This window comes from Poeciliopsis prolifica, unplaced genomic scaffold, assembly GCF_027474105.1.
Source record: "Poeciliopsis prolifica strain line A6 unplaced genomic scaffold, Auburn_PproV2 SCAFFOLD020, whole genome shotgun sequence".
Classification (NCBI taxonomy): domain Eukaryota; kingdom Metazoa; phylum Chordata; class Actinopteri; order Cyprinodontiformes; family Poeciliidae; genus Poeciliopsis; species Poeciliopsis prolifica.
In genome coordinates, this window is record NW_026562395.1 from 1,410,155 (window position 1) to 1,430,097 (window position 19,943).

At 40.5% G+C, this 19,943-nt stretch overlaps 1 protein-coding gene across 5 annotated transcripts; it reads right to left on the reverse strand.

Moving 5' to 3' along the window:
• Positions 1 to 1,036: 1,036 nt before the first annotated feature.
• Positions 1,037 to 19,035, reverse strand: coq8aa (coenzyme Q8A, genome duplicate a). Of its 5 annotated transcripts, none has more exons than XM_055044191.1 (18): positions 18,617 to 19,035; positions 18,165 to 18,498; positions 14,261 to 14,361; positions 13,070 to 13,152; positions 12,736 to 12,980; positions 12,453 to 12,645; positions 12,273 to 12,339; positions 8,619 to 8,693; positions 7,607 to 7,735; positions 6,417 to 6,502; positions 5,519 to 5,659; positions 5,172 to 5,253; positions 4,813 to 4,906; positions 3,797 to 3,938; positions 3,517 to 3,624; positions 2,817 to 2,882; positions 2,612 to 2,698; positions 1,037 to 2,502 (listed from the first exon to the last, which is right to left on the reverse strand). In XM_055044191.1, the coding sequence occupies exons 3-18, from the start codon at positions 14,352 to 14,354 to the stop codon at positions 2,212 to 2,214; spliced, it is 1,983 nt and encodes a 660-aa protein (XP_054900166.1). In that variant the 5' UTR covers positions 14,355 to 14,361; positions 18,165 to 18,498; positions 18,617 to 19,035; the 3' UTR covers positions 1,037 to 2,211. The 5 variants fall into 5 exon arrangements, with proteins under 5 accessions (XP_054900166.1, XP_054900164.1, XP_054900165.1 ...); XM_055044189.1 differs by having other exon boundaries at positions 18,117 to 18,498; XM_055044190.1 differs by lacking the exon at positions 18,165 to 18,498.
• Between the last annotated feature and the right edge of the window lie 908 nt (positions 19,036 to 19,943).

Sequence of the window (19,943 nt, forward strand, 5' to 3'; positions counted from 1 at the left end):
CAGTCTCTCTCTCTCTCTCTCTCTCTCCAGAAATGTTCAACAAATGAGTTTGATGTTAAAGGGCTCTGGTGGATCATACATGAATCTAATCATGTTTTTGTTTCTTTTTTTTTTTTTTGCTTCAAAAGCCTCACAGCACCGACAACAACATATTGTCTTATAACCAAAGGTTGACATATTAAACCTTTTAATGTGCCACCAGCCAGCTGTGCTCCAGATAATAACCCATCTGGCTGCTTGTATCTTCTCCAGTCTTGGGGATGCGTTTCCATTTAGCTCCATGTATTCATAGACTTATTCCTCATTGCTGCTGTTTGTAAAGCATTTGGTCGAAAAGAAGCAAAACAAACATCAAAATTCACTGCCACATTTCCATTTCACTCCAATACTGCAATGTCAACATTTCAAGATCTGAAATGTTACTTGAGGTTTCTCATGAGGCCACAGCGCCCCATGCTGGACAACGATGTGAACAGCGACGAGCTTTGATCGTTTGGGTTTGCAAAAGTAAAACTTGAGTTGCCATAAATGTTTCCAGTGTGGATGTACTTACATCCAGAGCGAATTTGCAGTGAACTTTCATTCTCCCATACAAAAACAGACTCGGAAAATTGTCAAATTAAAATCCAGAATGAAGGATTAAAAATCACGGATTGTAAAAATGATTGATCTCAATAATATTTGTATGTATGGATGAAAAGATCAACAGATGAATTCAATGGTGTATGGAATGATTATCATGTTGACAATAGGACAAGAAACCTTTAGAAATAAACATTGTTTTATATTTTAGTTTGTTTTTCCTTAGTCTTCTTGTCTCTTCAAGACTGTAGCAACCAAAGGTGACAATACAGGTACCTGTTACTGTGGCATCTATAACTAAAAAACAACAACAAAAAAAAAAACAGGAAATGATTATTGATTTTGAATTGTCTTCCATTCCAAAATTTAAGGTTGGATTTTTCAGACGTACATTTTAGCACATCTCTACCGAACGGAGGCTGCTTTACCTGATAATACCACACAGACACAATGCTAGGGCTTAAACATTTAATCTCTCTATACAATATATTGTTCTAACTTTCAGTTGCATTTTGATTATAAAACTGGAAACTGTCATTAGAAACATAAATCAACATTTTCAAGCTAAAAGCCTTCAGTGGAGAATGACAGGCACATTACTCTTTGCTTTTTTCCCTTTTTTTCCTCTCTCTCCCCCATTTTCACACCATGTAGCATTAAAACTGCATTCACACATCAGAACGTTGTGAACTTTCACAGCCACATGGCCGCCAGGTGACGGAGGAGTCTGTACCCGAGGAGGCGTGGAAAGATCAGCGGCGTGTGGGAAGCGATTTGAGCCCACGGGCGAGCGATGTTGCGTGGTCTGGATGATGAGGCCCCTGCCCGCCCGCCATGACGAACCGCAGGAAGGATCTTTCGTTTTGTGTTTGCTGCACATACATTTTTGCTTTTAGACTGGAATACAAAGGCTGAAAATCAGAACCAGGACAGAATGAAGAACTTAAACATCATCATGCCTCAAAACAAAACGCTTTGTTTGGTTTTTGAATGCGACAAACTATTTTCATCAATGTTAGTCCCACTGAAACCGAAGCAGCTAGAGTCATAAACCGAGAGTGAAATATGACCGGTGAGCTAATAATACAACATGAGTCAGAGCTCGTGCGTAAAAGCTGACGAAACCTCCCGACTTCAACAACAAATCGGTCGCTGAACTATTATTAATTAGCGTTTTCCTTATATTCATAAATCAAGCTTACCTACTCTTTCTGACGCACACAAATTGGTCAAAAGTGAGACCCGAAAAGCCAACAAAGTCTTATTAATGCCATGATCTCTGTCTTTCTTTTGTTTTTGACTTTTAGGTGTTTTGAGTTTATGGTATCTAAAAGTGGAACAACAAAACGAAAACACAGCAACACAAAAATGAGAAAATATTCATAGCGAAAATAGCAGAGATTACTCCAACTTTTATACATTCATCTCCTTTCGTTCAGCAAGCTGCTGCTCCCACTTCAGATGTTCCTTTGAAACTGTATAATAGCTCCTTGAAACGTCACACAGGAAACGCATCGTCCTCACATCCTCTGCTCTGCAGTTCGTCTAAACTCAACCCCCTCCCGCCCAATCGATCGGCACTTTGCTGTTGGCCCCAGGACGAGTCCGTCGAATCCGCACCAGACCAGCTCAGACAGTGGGAGGCGTGCGGCCCTCCCAGTACTTCTCATACGCCTTCTGGAACATGTCCTTGCACTGCAGCTTGGCGTTGAGCCGGGAGCAGATGAGGAAGGAGCCGCCCATCTTGCGGTGCAGTGAGTACGTCTCCTCCGGAGGCGGGGTGAGCCGGTGCTTCAGCATCACCGGGATCAGGTTGTGGATCCTCTCGGTGGTGGACTGGGCGCCGAAGTTGAAGGTCTCGGATGACGCAAACGCCTCGCCGAGGATCATCACCGCGTCCACGTGGGCGTTTATCATCGCCTGATGAAGAAGACAGCATAAGGGTACGTCTCCACAATCTGAGCTATCTTCGGTAAACAGAAGATGTTAAAGTTTAGCAGGTGAAACGGGTGAAGAAAAACATCATTACCTTGGACTCGTATCCTGTCAGGAACTTCATATCAATAGATCTCTTTAGCACTCCCTCTCTGTCACCTTCGGCGGCGGCACGGATAATCTGGTCACATGAGAAGATTAAGAAAGGTGGAGAAAATATTTAGCCTCCTAAATGAATTCCTGCCAGAATAACACACCAATAAATACAGCTATGAACTATTATAAAGTAATGACCTTACCTCTACATAGACGTCTGTGAAACTCTGATCAAAACCCCTAGTAGCACCAAAGTCCAACAGCGCTACCTAGCGATACAAAATGAAACAGTCGTTCGTTTATTTTACTGTAATCCTCTCCATCTCATCTGCAAATTGTGGGAGAAACTTTTCTGCACTGATTATTCAGCAAAACAACCATAAATGTTCATGTATTCTACCGACATTTTATGCGATCGACCAGCACACAAGTAGTGTAGTATGAACGGAAAAAAAATGAAGCTTTCAACATAAAACTCGAAAAAGTGACGTCTGATATGCCTAAATAAAAACTTGATGCTTATAGTTAATAAATATAAGTCCACTGAGGTTTGTTAGCAACATTGCAGAACAAACAAGACAATGAAGCCAGATGACTAATAAGAGAAGAACTGAAGCGCTCAATGAAAATATACACATACCCGCCACACTTTTCAGATTTTTATTTTCAATAAAAATGTTGAGAATGATTTATAATTTTCTTTCACTGCAAATTCATGCATAGTTTGTGTTGGTGTGTCAGAAACAGGCCCATCAAAACACACTGAGGCCTGTCGCTGGACCGGGACGAAACAGGGCAAAAATTCGAGGGGGATATATTTTTTGCAATATTTTTTGCAAGGCACATCAGCTCTGGAGACAGTTTTATAACTAAGCGGCTTATTTAGGGTATGAACTGACTCACCCTGTGCGTGTTTGGATCGTAGAAGAAGTTGGACCAGTTTGGATCGGTCTGCATGTACCTGAACTCAAACAGCTCTCTGAGGCACAGAAACAAGATGTTCTGGCAGATCTGAAGGAAGAAACAAAGACTTTCTGAGTCTGGTTCGGCTAATTGCTGACACCAACTGCAACGTCTTTATATTTACTTATAGCATACAGATTGTGGTGTTACTGAAATGGGATCAGTTGGAACACAGGTAGCCAGAATGTTCTAACGGGTCGGGGTGAATCATTAGGCTCACCTCGTTCTTCTGCTCCTGTGAGAGGCTCTCTGCCTTGTCCAGGGGAAATCCAGGAACCAGTTCAGTGGTCAGGACGTGGCTGCTGCTCAGCTCTTCGATCACCTCCGGCACGTAGAAGAACGGGTCGTCCTTCAGCAGCTCCCTATGCCAAAGGAGGGAGACGCAAGCATTCATGAGCCCAACAAAGCACCCAGGCAGTTCGTATTATAAATCTGCTTATCACAATTTACATTGTATTGTACTGAGCAAGGTGATTGAGTGCAATCCCATATAAGATTCAATAAATTATAACATTTAGAAAGCAATGAGAAAAACAGATTCATATTTAAGAGAATTTTGTCAGCTAAAGACATGTGGTTTGTTTGCTACTTGTGCTCATATTTGGGTTTTTTTTATATATAAAACAACACAACTCACTCCAGAGAAGAGATGTAAAAAAAATAAAAATAAATCCAAAAGCAAAACACAGCAGAGGCAAAAAATTCAAACAGAATTACTTAAATATAGGCTGCCATTATTTAAGTTGCTTTCTACTGTCTAAAGTTTTATAGCAAACATTAGAGGACAAAAGTGTATAAAGTTTCAAATTGATTTTTTCACAATCCATTTTTAATTTTCTGTACTTATCCAGACATGGAAAACGATCAAGTCCAACTTCATGCTCTTAAAAAGAGCTCTGGCATGTTTCCAATTACACCACAAGGTGACGGTAATGCACCAACCTCAACCCAGCAACTGCTCTTAATTTCAAAACAGACTAACCACCTACAACTACCCAAAACTTTTAAAAAATGTATGTGGTAGAATGACTTCAGAATAACTGGATAATTAAAACACGAGGGATGTAAAACAAACAAACAAACAAACAAAAAAAATAATAAAATAAAATACATTTTCTTCAGCAGTTGTAATAATATCCACACAGGAAGGCTTGTAAATGTAAAACTGCCAAAAAGCAACATGAAGGGGTTTCTGCAGATTTAAAAATAAAATACATAACATTTTTTCTGAAGTACCTGAACTTTTTTGCACACTGAGCTTCCCTGATGTAGTCACACTCCAGGGCCAGCTCTCTTCTCATTACATCTATCAGGTGCTCTGGAAACAGACCTGAAGACGAGCAAAGAAAAAACTCATTAAAGAAGAAAAAAAAACATTTACCAAATGTTTTAAGTGTGTTGATAGCTAGATTTCTTTCCCCTTAACCAAGATACAATCGCTCTGTGAGACGTTACGCAAATGTCTGACTAAATGAGAGTAATGCAGATGTTAGAGGTCCAAAGGAGATGAAATAAAACAGGAAGAAGGAGGTGATTGGAGGAGGTGGCTGTTGGTTAGCTTGCTGCGTGTTGGGATGGGTTCGGTGAGTGCGTACCCTCAGGCAGAGCGTTGCTCATGTTCAGCACAGTCATCAAGTTGTTGACGTCACTGTTGATGCTCTGAGCCACACCGGGATACTGAGGACAGAAACATACAAAAAAAAAGTAGCTTTATTTATTTCAACTGAGCTGTTTTATTTCTTAAACTCAATCTCTTTGATATATAGTAGTTCTACTACAATTAGTCCTCCCTCCTGTTAGTTGGACAGAGACTCTGACCTGTCTGTAAACAGATCAGAGGGATCAGATTATGGATGGCGTACACACACACTCTCTCCAGTAATCCTATTGGTCCTACTAACATGGGAATACCCTGTGTCCACACACACGTTTACGTCCTAACCTGTATCTTCATGGCCACCTCCCTGCCGTCCTTCATCCTCGCCAGGTGCACCTGTCCGATGGAGGCGGCTGCAAACGGACGATCATCGAACGACGCCAGCTTGTCCCTCCAGTTTGGACCCAAGTCGCTGTTCAGCGCCTTCTGCAGATGGAGACAAACAAATATCATTTGCCTTTTTTTGCCCTCACTGTACCTTTTATAGGGGATTTTAAATAAATAGTACAAGTATTATTACATTTTCAGGCAATTGAAAATTCCAATCAGATCCCAGATTAAAGAAACAAACTTTGTTTAAGACGTTTCTATTTTTTTTAATTTAATCCTCAACCTTCTTCTCAGACCTTTACACTTTAACACAGTTCCCATATGAATTAAAATGTCCACTTGGGAACTGATGAATGACTCAGTCAGAAGATATGCTAGCATAGCATATGAGGATTTAGCATGGCGAGTTGAGCAATTCTTCATCGGCGCAGGTAGAGCGTCTAGCACAGACAATGGAAATAAAGTTATCAAGTTTTTTTTCCTGGTAGGAAAGGCAAATACGTAGTACAAGGAAAATTTATTTGCATTTTAACATAAAGATACAATGTTGAAAATGTATATCCATCGTAATAATAAATGAAAAAGTCTCATCAATTACAAAACAAAATCCTTCTTCTAATTGCTCCTTGTCATCACCCTAATCTTTATGTCCTTTCACAAATTCTCTATCTGATTCAAGTGGAGACTCTGGTTCCACCATTTCAAAATGCCAATATTATTTTCAATCATTAGAAACATGCTGGTAAAGGTAAAAACTGATTTAGATCTAAATCTTTAAGTTTCATGTAAAGCTGGGCGTAGGACTAATTCACATTCATCAGGAAATATTTTTTGTTGGAGAAAAGAGACTTACCGTCATTTGTTTGATTGGCATGAAGTCAGCGCTCTGCCTGACACGCTCAAAGATCTTGGCGAGTTGAGGATTGATAAACGCATCATCTAAAACACACAGAAACACGACATGATTCTCAGAAAGACATAGAAGCTGAACTAAAAATTTGCAAAAGAAAAATTTTTTCAAAAAACTATTGGACCTAAGTTTTTTTTTTTTTTTAGATGATCCTTTTAAAAAATCCTTATTACACTAAGACAGGCGCACAGAAAAACATAAAATCTCATATCTCTACTGGGAAATAAATTCTGGTATACAGATTAACTGTGCAGGTACAGCAGCTCCAGACTGCGCTCTACTTGGCAGCGACTATGATTATTATAAACCTTTAAAACAGCTGGGACCTCTGAAGGTGAGCACTATTTTGGACTTGTGGTGAAAGGAAACAACGGTTGAACAATCCAAGAACAGCATTCCCGCTGTGACAGACAAATGTCAGCAGAGGGCAGTGAAGCCTGCAGCAATTTTTATTATTTCACTCAGCTTATCTGCACCATTCACAGTATTTGAGGCTACCGACCTCCTCCGTCACTATTTTGGAATCACCTTGTCGCCGGTTTAAAGATAGCCATCCTAGCTCTGCCATCCATGGTCTAACCTGACTGGAAAACAGTGGGAAGATTATGTCCTTTACTTGAGTACGTACAGCTATGTTTACTCATTCCCTGCATTGCGCTTTCCAAGTTTGGACCAGTATGTTTATGGTGAGCATTAATACCAAAAGAGGGAGCTAACCAGGACAAGGTCAAGTTGTGGGACAGGCCAGCGGTGGTAAACAAATTCAGGACGAGGTGTTTATCGCCGTTACCTGAGCTGGGTTCATAACTTCGCCGCTAGCATGTCTGCTGCGGTTAGCAGTGTACTTTAATCACCTGAAGATTGCTTGAAAGCAAATAAATCGTAATCCACAGGCAGGTCAGTGTCAGTGTAAAAGTTCTGACAGAGAAATTATGCAGACATGGCCATAAAACATCTGTTTTCATTCCTTTTGCACAACCAGTTCAAAAGGAATGCCTCCCATTGACAAAACACATTCAGGACGTCATGGAGAGATATCAAAATCTTCTAAAACACTTTGTGAATCACAAACATCATCTTGAGGTTTTTAATAAAGTTTTCAAGAATAAAGGTTATTAATTTAATGTTTTCACCTTGAATACTTAGAGCTTGTCCAAGTTTAAGAGCGGCTCCTCTGACTTTGCACAAGGTCCTGACGATGCGCTCAGCGTTGGCCTCGGACAGGAAGGGGCTGGAGTCCAGAACGGCTTTTTTATTTTCACCTGGAAAAAAATAAAATAAAATAACATTTTATTTGGGTTTCATTGACATAGACTGATTCACATCTGGTAGGTTTTCATTAAAACGTAACGTGACAAGATGTTAAAGACTGTTACTCCTGCAAGGCAGAGTAAGACAGCAACCTGAGGCTGTATTGTTGACTTGTGCAACACCTTTGACCCTTGAACCTGCCTGTAGGAGCTCTGAACGGTCTGACAACTTGGTTTGGCCACAGCCAAAATAAGCCAGAGCCTGACAAGATGGATTCTCTCATATTTCTGTAAAAGTAAACAAGGAATGTCCTCAGTTGAAAACAAAAAGTGTCTGAACCCGACTAAACATGATAGGTATTTCAAAAGGAGCCGCTTTCTCGCTTCCAACCACGTATTGTCCCTTCAGGTGTACACTATGTGACCCGCTGTAGTGTACAACTGAAGGGACAACAGACGTTTGCAAAACGCGCTGAGGTGGGGGAGTGTTTGTGCATATTTATGTCAGTGAGCCGTCAGGGTCCTTTGGAGGCTTCAACAAAGATTTACCTGTCGCTCGCTCATGAGTGTGTCAGGAGCGTTCTCGCTGGGATTAGATAAAAAAAGATAAAAATACCGGCCAGCAGATGCACAAAAGCCTGGGATTTACGCCTGCGAGCTCTGTTTCAGCTTAGGATTAGTAGGTCACTGGAACAGAGAAGCAGCGCTTGCTTAAGAGGCGAGCTCTTCAGGGAGGCGGTTATTGAAATGTGCGTAAGATGTGACAGCATGCATGAGACAGGATGTTTTCTTCTCAAGTGGAGAAGAAAACATATAATACATGTCTAAATACAGACATCCAAGACATTAATATTCACACCAGAATAATTATTTTACTTCGATGTGTTCGCTTTACCTGCAGCTCCGTTCATTCCGATGCTTTTCTTTGCGACTTCTGCTAGGGCTCCAATACCTAAACCTACAGCTAAACCTGTGCAGAAACACACACACACACACACACACACACCACCCACACACACCACCCACACACACACACACACACACACACACACACACACACACACACACACACACACACACACAGATATTCCATTAAATTAATTTATAAAGAAATAAATCATCAATGCATTTTTACACATAGGTAAAGATACCTATGTGTCACTCACAAACGCCACCATGCAGTGACCTAAAAGAGCCTTTCCGTCAACCTGCAAGCATATAAACATTGAGTGTTTCCCTGTGTGTAAAGCGTGCCGTTTAACTCTTTAGTAAATGAAACCTCCGCCGTGGAGCAGAGAAATGCAAACCGAACAGTTTCCTTTGAGGAACCATTCTGTTGATAATAAAAACTCGAAGCAGAGGATTGTTTGTGAACAAGTTCCTCCATGTCGAGCTTTCACCTTACGTAACCTCGCATTACATAATCAGTTAGTCAGCGGCTTGTGTGAACAACAAATCTGAGCCGTATCTCTGCATGGATAAATAGGAGGACGCTCTGCGTCTTTACTGCCTCACATACAGCCTGATATCCTCAGCAGTGATCACAGCCTAAATGTACGGAGTCTGAATACATGAATCCAGCTGTCCTTTTAATGCTGTGGTTAAATACGCAAAGGCAAAACAAAACACGGACTCCTAATTACAATTACCTAAATACATCTCTCCAAAGTCAAGAGTGTCTTCCTCCCTGATTGACAGCTACTTTTCCAACGCGAGCACAAGCGCCTGTCCATCATTTGATCCAACGGAGCAGCAATGTGTTTACAAAAATACTGCTCTATATATGTGCACTGCCAAATGCTGTCAATTGACTATTATTTACACATGCCATTTTAGAATGCAGCTGGGAATAAATGAATACATCTATAATTATTTAAATATGGCTACAATTTATACAGTAACATTTTAAATACCTTAAATAAAAATTTTAAGTAATACCTTAAGAGCACATACAATTATTTCAATATTTATTTGCATTATTCTATTGGCCCTGTGCTGAATTGCATCTTGAAATTATTAAAACTGTACATATAGCCATTTTTAAGAGCAAATATCCAATATTGAACATATGAAGCCTCAAAATTTCACAATTTTTTTTGACCGTTTTCAACGTCTGAAGGTTCCCTTTCTGAAACAAAAGGAGCCTCTAAGTAAGGCTGACTAAAAGCAGGAAACACTTCCATATCTGGATTACGAGGTTCCATCCATCATTGTCCAATCTTGCTTCTCTTTGACTGACAGCTTTTTTGTTGGCAAAAAAGACCTTAACTGAATTAAGTCAATGGGATGTGTGACTGATTAGAGCACTGGTCGGAAACAGCATTGAAATTGCCTGGTCTATCTATTTCACAAAGATCGCAGGTCAGAGTTCACACAGCAAGCTTTTATACCCCAGTCGGGGTTCCTGTTTGCTAGGTTTCCCAGGCACTGGACTCAGGCATCACTTAGCGTTATTTCTTTCTTATCACTGGCTTAAGCACCATACAAATCTTCACTTGTGCACTCAAAATAAAGCTGGAGATATGCTGCAACTTTTGTCTTAGACTTACCCAACAATTTCATAATTCTATATGTTTTAACTTTTACAATATATATCTTCAGTAATATATTTTGTATAAATTATACATTTGCTTTCCACAGTGCACAGTTTATGCACTCGTTCTCCTGCTCCCAAAAAGTCCTGAAAACCCTCAGCAAAATCTTTGAAAGCACTGAGAATCACAGACATCAGAGCCAGGTTGTAGCCAGGGAAACAAGCCAACCGCGTCATGACTATAAGCCTTGATGCAGTTTTGTTTTTCTTCTTCCTAAACTAAAATGTGTACATTTTCCCCACACACAGCAGTGTGAAAGGTAATGAACTTGTTGACGTTTCTTACCGCCCATTACAGGAGAGCGAAGGACGAGCAGAGGCCAAGTTACTAAACCTGCTCTGCCCACACTTTTCAACACCTTCTAAGTGTTACTTACGGCCGTCAACTTGCTGAATCGTCGCTCAGCTACCTGCCGCATCGTGCTGTGGCCCCAGTAGATCCTGGAAACGAGCTGCGGCTAAATTTTGACGCACGTGTTTGTGTTGGCCGTCCTCCCCCGATTTATCCCAGACCGCTCTGGGTTTACTTTTGGTCGCTGTATCGTCGCTTTCAAAGTTCCAGATTAAAGTTCACGACAGCATCGTGTATACAGCATCTTAAATTAAGCTCTAAGCTACAGACTGGATGAGCTGCAATCTGAGATTTTCTCCATTGGACCGTGATTAATCTGAAAGAAATGATCAGGTGTAGATAAACTACAGGGTCTTGAGGATTCTCTGTGACATTCGCAGTATTTACCACATAAGTGATGAGATTAAAAACCGTCATTACAGGACCGTTTTAGACTTGAAGATAAAAAGTCTTTGACCATTAATTTCTACAAATTATCTAGTTTGGCAACTGACTGGAATATCTCTTGTAACACCGTGACCCCGTCAAGTTATGGTTGTGAAGAAGGTGGCCCAATCTTAAAGAAAGACCAACTCAAGTAATAAAATTCCCCAGGTGAAGTAGCCAGGAGCCAGTTATAGGAATCAGGAAGGAAGGAGATATAGGGCAGAAGGCAGTAAAGACAGAAGAATCCAAGGATTACAAGAAAGACAAAGTCTGACATTTGAGAATATTTCAACATCAAGTCATGACGCGGCAACTAAAATTAATCCCCCAGCTCCTCTTCTTACGGTAAAGGCATTTCAGAACTACAGCTGGCGAGCTCCAAACAGCACATTGGTTGTTGCAGCCAGCTCCTGGCAGGCATGTCGCCTCAGTAATCAACCAGTTAATATCTGCTTGTAGCTCTCATAAACAGAGATCTCAAACTCCAGCCCTCAAGGGCTTGTTAACGACAACTTTTACACGTGTCTGTGCTTCAGCACACCTCGTTCTAATAATTGGGTCGCCAGCGGGAGCCCACAGAACAAACAGGAGACATGCAGAGTCGGTAATCCAGCCATTTGTTTTGAGGCTCCATGGACTGCGGTTAGAGATCCGTGCTCAAAGAGAGGAAGACGTCAAAATAAGATATATTCTTTACTGAAAAATTTTAATTGGGTGGCCTGTCTTCTAAATGTTAAACTCATATACAGAGTAGACTCCAATATACCTGTAATTACCATCATGTTACATTGTTTCTTTTTGATAAGGAATAAATGTTGCTTTGTAAATAGAAATTGATTAGATTGTCTGTACAGATGTATCAGCCATTTAGTCATGGTTATGACACCACTGATGATATTTCCACTGATAATATTTATTTTTATAAACATGATCTATGAATTGTGGCTGTATGCTGCAGAGACTAAACAGTGGGATGGATGCACGTTTGTTGCTTCTGTTAACCAGGAAAGGACTCAAGCAGTAACATGATCGAGCTCACTTATTGGGTTTTTTGTCATGGTTACAATCTGCTGCGGATGTACGTGCACACCAGCAGGAAGGCACACATGAGCACCGATGTAGTCAGACTAACTGCGGATGAATCACCCGCAGACTCAGAAGCAGTAATGTGGTCGTACCTCCGAAGTTGGCCAATCTGCCGAGCCGGGTCACAGGCACCTTCCTCTCTCTGGCTCGTTCGCTCAGCTGCGGACGACACATAGTGATGAAGCCTTCGCATCGCGTTGCTAAACCAGGAGCGCAAAGCTGATGTTTACAGGGGTACGAGCGCCAGCTGTTGTTATGGGAAGAGGAATTACCATCTGTTTGTGCGGCTTGGAGTCAGCCCTTTTGCTCTGGCTGGTTTTTTCTATGTCCTCGGCTGTCAGTCCTCCCACTGAGGACTGGTCCTGATGGTACGTCCTGAACTGGCCGACCTGGCGTGGATAATTAACCTCCTGCAACACATGCCTGCTCAGAGTTTGGTTATACTGCTGATGTCCAAAGAAATGCCTGTAAAACACGAGGGACACATCATTATCGTTAAATATGCAATCCGACAGAAATGCCGCTTAAAGATATAAACTGTTAACAGAAACAGACCTGGCATCTTGGTGGTAGGATCTTGTGTGACCACTAAACTGGTTGCTTGGATCTTTGTATCCCTCAAACATGGACTTTTTCCCACTCGTGCTGCTCGTCCCTGCTGTTCCGTCAGAAACCGTCTCTGCGTGATCAGCTGTAAAGTCCGCGTGTTCTTCCCTGAACTCTGATGATGTGAACGCAGTCTCATCCTGAGGAAAGTCAAACTCCAACTCAGAGGTGTTTTGCTGTTGGCCGGACAGCTCCTGGAAACGGCAGATGTACACCGGTTACAAATCAGCCAGCGAGATGCCGCTCCGCCGCAGATTAACTAACTCATAAAATGGAAACTTACCTGCATTTTCGACATGGCAACATGGAGGCCTTGCTCTGCGGCTGATTGGACGCTCTGGACAGCGGCACCGACGCCTGCAACTCCTGAGTAAATAAAAACACAAAGTACAACATTTCATTAGAAATTTAAAGGTATATTTTTATCCTAAGTTGCTTACAGTTTGGTCTGATATGAAAGTTGTATTTTTCCCTTTGGCCATAAGCCAAACCAATACTCTCGGCTGTGCAGTTCGTTGACTTGCCTGAGCTCCAGGTGCAAAACAGCAGGAGGCAGATATTGGCAATGGAACAACTGTCCACCAAATCAAGCACAGATGCCGTGAAAGCTGATCTGACATGCATATTTTATACACCACCCAAGCCATATGTTAAGCGTAGCACAAGAGACAAGTTTTTACCAATGCAACACAAAAAGGGACCTTCTTAACATGAAAAAAAACCTGAACTACATGAATTTTAAACATCATTTTGTACAAAGCTTTGGGTTAAGATGGCTTCTTTGACCCTGAGACAACTTGCTAGTACGGCTGTTATAAGCTTATGTTGCTTATGTTGCTTATGTTGCTTTCAAAGCTGTAGTCTTTCCTTTCCATTTATCCAATACCTTCAACTAATACTGCCAATAACTACATGTTGGATTTTTTTTAAAGTACAGAATACAGTGAAGACACAAGAAGAATTCACTGCTAAGGTACTTGCAAAAGATTGATTTTTTTTCCCCCTTAGATTATCACATTATGAATAACAAACATAAGAAAATATGTTAATGGCTATGCAAATGTTTAGAGACAGTGGATGGGGAGAAATAATGGAGGCTGGGTTAAAGGTGAACCAGCAGGAACATAAATCCAATGTCACAATTTCAATGATTTACATCAAAGCATATTTACATTGTGTTAGAATGTCCCAGTCAAAGTCCAGACCTAAAATTCCAGCTGGGAATTTGTGAGAAAACCTGAAAATCACAATTCACATAAGATCTCTGTCCAATCAAACTAAAAATTTAGCTTTTTTCCACAGTCAGCAAACCAACACGGTTAGCTTAGTGGCGTCTCAATTCCCTACAATGTCATATAATATTTGGTTCCAGGTCCACATATGCTCCATAGTTGGCTATATAAACTGCTAAATAATTTGCAAATAAAAAGAAATGTGGGGAAAGTGTGAGAAAGCTGTCACATAGTGTACATACTGGTCCCATTGCGCACGGCGTTGCTCTGGGTCTCTACCACAGCCTGGCTCAACTTGGCCAAGCCTCGCATAAGCAACATCATATCACCTGCCATGATGGTGCTGGACACAGAAAGAACAGAGATTAACGCTGCTTTATGCATTCAGAGAAATATAATAAATAAATATAAATAAAAAGATAAATAAATAAAACACATTCAGATATGTAACCCCGTCCACAGAAACAAAGACCTAAAGATGGACAAGGAAGCAAATGGAAAGGAATAAAACTTGTCAACACTCTCGTTCCTGCCAATAAGTGAGCTCGCCAACAAACATACACAGCTGTTCTGACTTTAAATCGTCGCCTAAAAATACACGACCTCCACTCTGTCCCCTGCTTGGATGAACGAACACACACACACACGCACGCACGCACGCACGCACACACACACACACACACACACACACACAGAGGGGGAAATGTGAATCTTGCTCGGGCGAGCTGTGAATATGCAGTCCAAGACTGAATCTGAAAATGTCACTGGACACGAAAATGGGAGGAGTGCAAAACAAACGCTGCAGCTATTTCAGGACACCAGTCACCGTAAGTGCACGTGTTTGGTTTATGTTCAAGGCCTGACACCGCACTGTACTGCTCTCAGGTTTTTTGTTCTTCTTTTATATGTACACAACTGACAAGTTTGTGAGACTGCTTTCTATTAACCTTCATCTCAAAGACCAACCACTAAGCAAAACAGATCGGGGTTAATTCAGGCCACAAAGAAAATTTGATCTGCGAGTCTTATCGAGCTTTGAGCTTGACCTGCATTCCAGCGTGTTGCAATATTCTACCGCTGTTATGACACAGGTGAGCCACTGATGGTGCGACAATGTGCTTTGACACAACGCAGTCGAGACCGAGTCCAGTGGAAACAGCTCATGCTGCTGAGTCTTAGAAAAAAGTGAGCATGCGTGAAGCGCTATACATACACTGACAGTCAGTAATTAGGTCATCTCCCTGCTTCAGGCCTGCTTTGTGTATACTACAAATCATGTGAACATGGGAGGAGAAAAAAAAACTATCATCTATCTTATCAGAATATTAGAGTGTTGTTGCTGGCAGTGCTATGTTCCTCTATGCTCCAGGAGAAAAGAGAAAACTTTGATCACGGTGGTATTTTCCCTCTCACCTCGTCATAATAACACATTGTTTTCATAGTTGCCAGCATCAAGGTTAAAAAAACCTTAGTTAAAAAAAAGCAGTATTTTTTTTTTCAAACGCACTGTCTTTAGGGTTGGTAGTTAATTTCAGGAAACCCAGAAAGTGCCAAGAGTGACTAATTTCAGGTCACCCTGCAGAGCGAGGCAGTGATGCCCCTGCCCCACCTGTTGCTTGCTGTGCGTTTCAATCAATGAAGGCTCTCATGGTTTCCCCATGCATATAAAGGATGATATGAAACAATAAAGAATGGTAAAATTTACCATGAGATAACAAACATGAGATTGCAATGAGTTCAGCGTTTAGGCTTTTTAGCCTGGCCAGAACTATGAGGATCTGCCCCGTGGAGGGTAAAAAGAAAAACACAGGGAGGAAGAGTGTGTCGCCAGAGCAAAAGGTATGCCTTGGGATCAAAGTCGGCCTATGAGGAAAGTGGTAGCACTAACTTTATCCTAGCAGTTTTATTAAGTATTAGTATTATTATTATTTGGACTTTTTTGTCCTCTCTTCAGTCCCATAACAGAGCGACACATAAAACCCAAAAAATACTTCTAGCAAATATTCCTATTAAAGCAATACATTTGTAAAATTATAAACAGCATCTGCTCAGTAGCCGACTGCAGAGGGGCTACAGATACACTCACTAGTGAGATAATATCAACTTGCTGTTTGCTCAGTGTAAATTTCTCATTTATTTTACATGAAAAATATATATATTCTAATAAAATAGGCTTACTGTTCTTCAGAAAATAGCTTGAAAACTACCACAAAAAGTAGCTGGTGTTAGTTTTTATTTTGTTTAGGTTTTTTTTTTTTTTGCCTTATTTATCAAAAAGGCAAAATAAAACATAATATACATAATATATTTTTATAGCAATAATAGTACAAATTGTAGCATTCTGTTTGAAATTAAAAATTATTTGATTATGTTCTTAGTTTTCATTTACAATTGAATTATAAAGATCCCACAGAATCCTTATCCTTATTACAGCTGCATTACAGCCAATGCAGCCACGTTAATAATAAACTTGTAACTGTTATCAACCTCAAAGAATACGTAGACAATTGTCAGACTTTACAAAACAAACAGCAAACAACTTTAAGAGCTTAATAAAAGCGTTAATTTAAACACCTTAGAGATAGAACAGCTGTGGGTGAACAGATTAATTGAGAAAATGCTTTGACCTGACACTGTAGAGAGGGAGACGAAAACTTGGAGGCTATTCTTAAGGCTCACACTCAGCGCTAATGCGACGTATTGTGTGCTGAACTTTCTCTGCACAAGAACACACATGTAATCCTCAGCTGTTGTCTGCTCCACAGGATCATATGGAAATGTCCGAGCAGCTTGAGTGGCTTCGCTGTCTGAATGCTGTTAGCTGCACCTCCTGGAGCCCTGACAGCAAATCATCGCTGCCCTTGACTACTGAGTCTGAGCCAAAAGTGGGGAAACTGACTCCTGGTGCTGTGAAGTGGCGAAGGGCCATTGCGGTGGCATCACCACTTCTTTCTGGGGAAAGTTGAATCATATCATGTTCCCTGAAAGATGACGAAGCTGGAGTTAGTCTGAGATCCATGTTAGTAAATGACGAAGTCAAAGTTTGTTACAAATGGCGTATAACGGGTACGCCATACTGGTTGAAATTTGTAATTGTCAATGTCATGTTATTTATTTTTACAATTTTTGAATAGAATACAAATCAACTTTGCTTTAAAGCATGATTGGATAGTCCTGCAATGTATATTCTGTTGGGAATCAAGAGAACTGCGGTACATTAGGAAGACATACAATTCCTTATTTATTGTTTAATATTGCATGTGGATTATTCAAAATGTCTTTAGTCATCACAGTGTTTCTCATTCACCAACATCTACGCTTTAGATCTCGGGGAATGAGTTTGATTTCATATTGAACTAGAGATGCGATGTAGTATCACTAATTCTTCTTATTGATTTAAATGTTTTTTAGTGGGGCTTCTAAACAGGACAATTCTTATCAACAAACCCAAACCAAAATGAAGATACCACTTATTCCCTTAACAATATCAAGTGATTTTGGAGGCAATTACAGCAGAACATCAACATAAACGTTTTGTTTATCTCTGTGGCTTTTTTGCATGTTTGTTGCTCAGAATGAACCCCTCATTTTGCACCCAGACTACTATTAGTCCTGGTTTGACCATTCTAATAGTTTTCATTGAACATAAAAAAAAAGCAGAAAAGGCTTTTATAAATGTCAAACGGGATGTAAAACAATTTCATTTCTGTGTAGAACGTTTCAGATCAGATTAATTGAGATGATTAAGTGGATAAAAAAGAGAAAGAAAATAGAATAGAATAGAATAGCCCTCAGACAGAGGGGCCCTTATTGCTATAGCACATTTTGCAATCAGACTCAAAGTACCTTAAAAGAAAATAAAAAGTAGACCATAGAAACAAGAGATTAAAAGAGTATGATCACAGAATAAATCAAGAGATTAGACAATGAGTAAACAATAAACCACATCCAAGTAAAATAAATTATATATTACATTAAGTTATATTACTGTAGTAATTAAAAATAAACGCATAAATACACGAGTCCTACTTTTTTTTTTAACTTAACACAGTTTTTACTATCTAGCTATTCACTGTTATAACAACCTTTCAGAAATACCTTTACGCAATCCTCAACTTGATTGTTATTGCAGCAGTTTCACTTCACCTTTAAAGGGTCACGCCGCTATATTCTTCAAGAAGCGTCCACGGTGGCCTCCTGTCAAAACCTGAGACTTAACGGCTTCCGTGGAGCCACGAGACGTGACGAAAACTCACGGGCTGTTTGCGAGCACCGTACTCCCGAGTTCACGCTGACATTTTTGAGCGTTTCGGAGCATCCGAGGCTCCGTGGTTCGTGTTATGCTGCAGTCTGGACAAAGTTTGCATGAGCGGCTCGCTAAGTTTAGCATTGGTGAAGGCGGCCATGGACCCGCCGCCGTACGTCAAGGACGTCAGCACGCTGACCAAGAATTCGCGACGTAACCCGTTTCAGACTGAAGCTGCGGGAAAAAAAAAAAAAAAAAAAAAAACACCGTTTCAGCATTCGCCGCGTTATCGCTGTGTTGGTTTGCTCCCACGCGTCGCTTGCATGAAAATCAATGGTGAGGATGAACTCACCAGCCAGCGGCTGTCCTGCAGAGTCTCTGCTGTTGACCTATTAGAGGTCAAGTGGCGAGCGGAGTGAGCGCTTCCCTTTTGCGGTTGCACAGTTCAGATGTTGCTGTTGTTATTATTATTGTTTATTGAAACTGTTTGCAATTGGTTACTCTTCCTCTTCTCCTCCTCTTGCAGGCAGGCAGGCAGGCTGTCAACACGAGGTCAAACCCTGTTTCCCAACTTCATGTTGCAGCCGCAACCACTTATTGGCGCAACCTTTATCTTTTGCGATCAAAAGCGACCTTTCACACGGCTCACCTGAACTGCTTACTGTCCTGCCCTCTCGGTTCTTATTCCTGAAGTCATTGGCTTCTCCTTTGCTACGCATCTACACGGTGTAACCTTGTTTTTGCTTGGCTCTGAGTGTTTTTCTTCTTCTCTCTATTAAGCTCCGCCCACTCTTTCTCATTGGCTCCTGATTGTTTGTTTACAGTCGGGGGAGTTATATCCGGGAGGCCCCGTGTTGTTCCTGAAGGAAACAGTGCAGATAAGCTCTGGCGGCCGCTCATTTATATGCCAGGTGAATGAACTTTACAGGCATACAGATTTACACTCAAACTATACACTTATCCAAGAGCTGTGCCAGCAGACAGCGACGAAAAAGCAGCAAAAATAACTTATCACTCACGTTTCTGACCGACTGGTTCTTTGGTGCCATCTGCTGGTGGTAAGACGGCAGCGCGGTGACGTGGACTCTTGTTTTTCCGCTTGACTTGGCGTTGTGCAGAGTTCTGACGTTTCGTACGTCTGTAAAGTCACGTCTTTGAAAGATGGGAAATTAAAAAGTGCTTGTGTTACCTGCGCTGGATTGTAGACAGTAGAGACCTTTAGGAAGGGGATTTTTAAAGAGTGTGAGATAAATGTAAGTTTTTTCTCTGGAAAGTAATCCTATTTTGTCTCTTTAGTCTACTTTTTTATTGGTATATATATATATATATATATATTATATATATATATATATATATATATATATATATATATATATATATATATATATATTATATATATATATACACAAACATATACAAACATTTCTGTGCAACTTTAAAAAATGAATACTTCACACCCTTCTAATTTCTGTTTAGGTGAGTTGATTTATGAAATATATTTTTCATGCACAACACAACTATAAATACCGAGGTTGATCTGACTTCTGTTCTGATCATATTGGTTAAGGATTTGAAAAAAAACTTATAGAAAAAAGTGTAAAAAAAAAGAAAAGTTGTAATTGGAAAAAGTATAGTGCTATTAAATTAAATCGTTTACGATTACTTCATGAAAATACTTT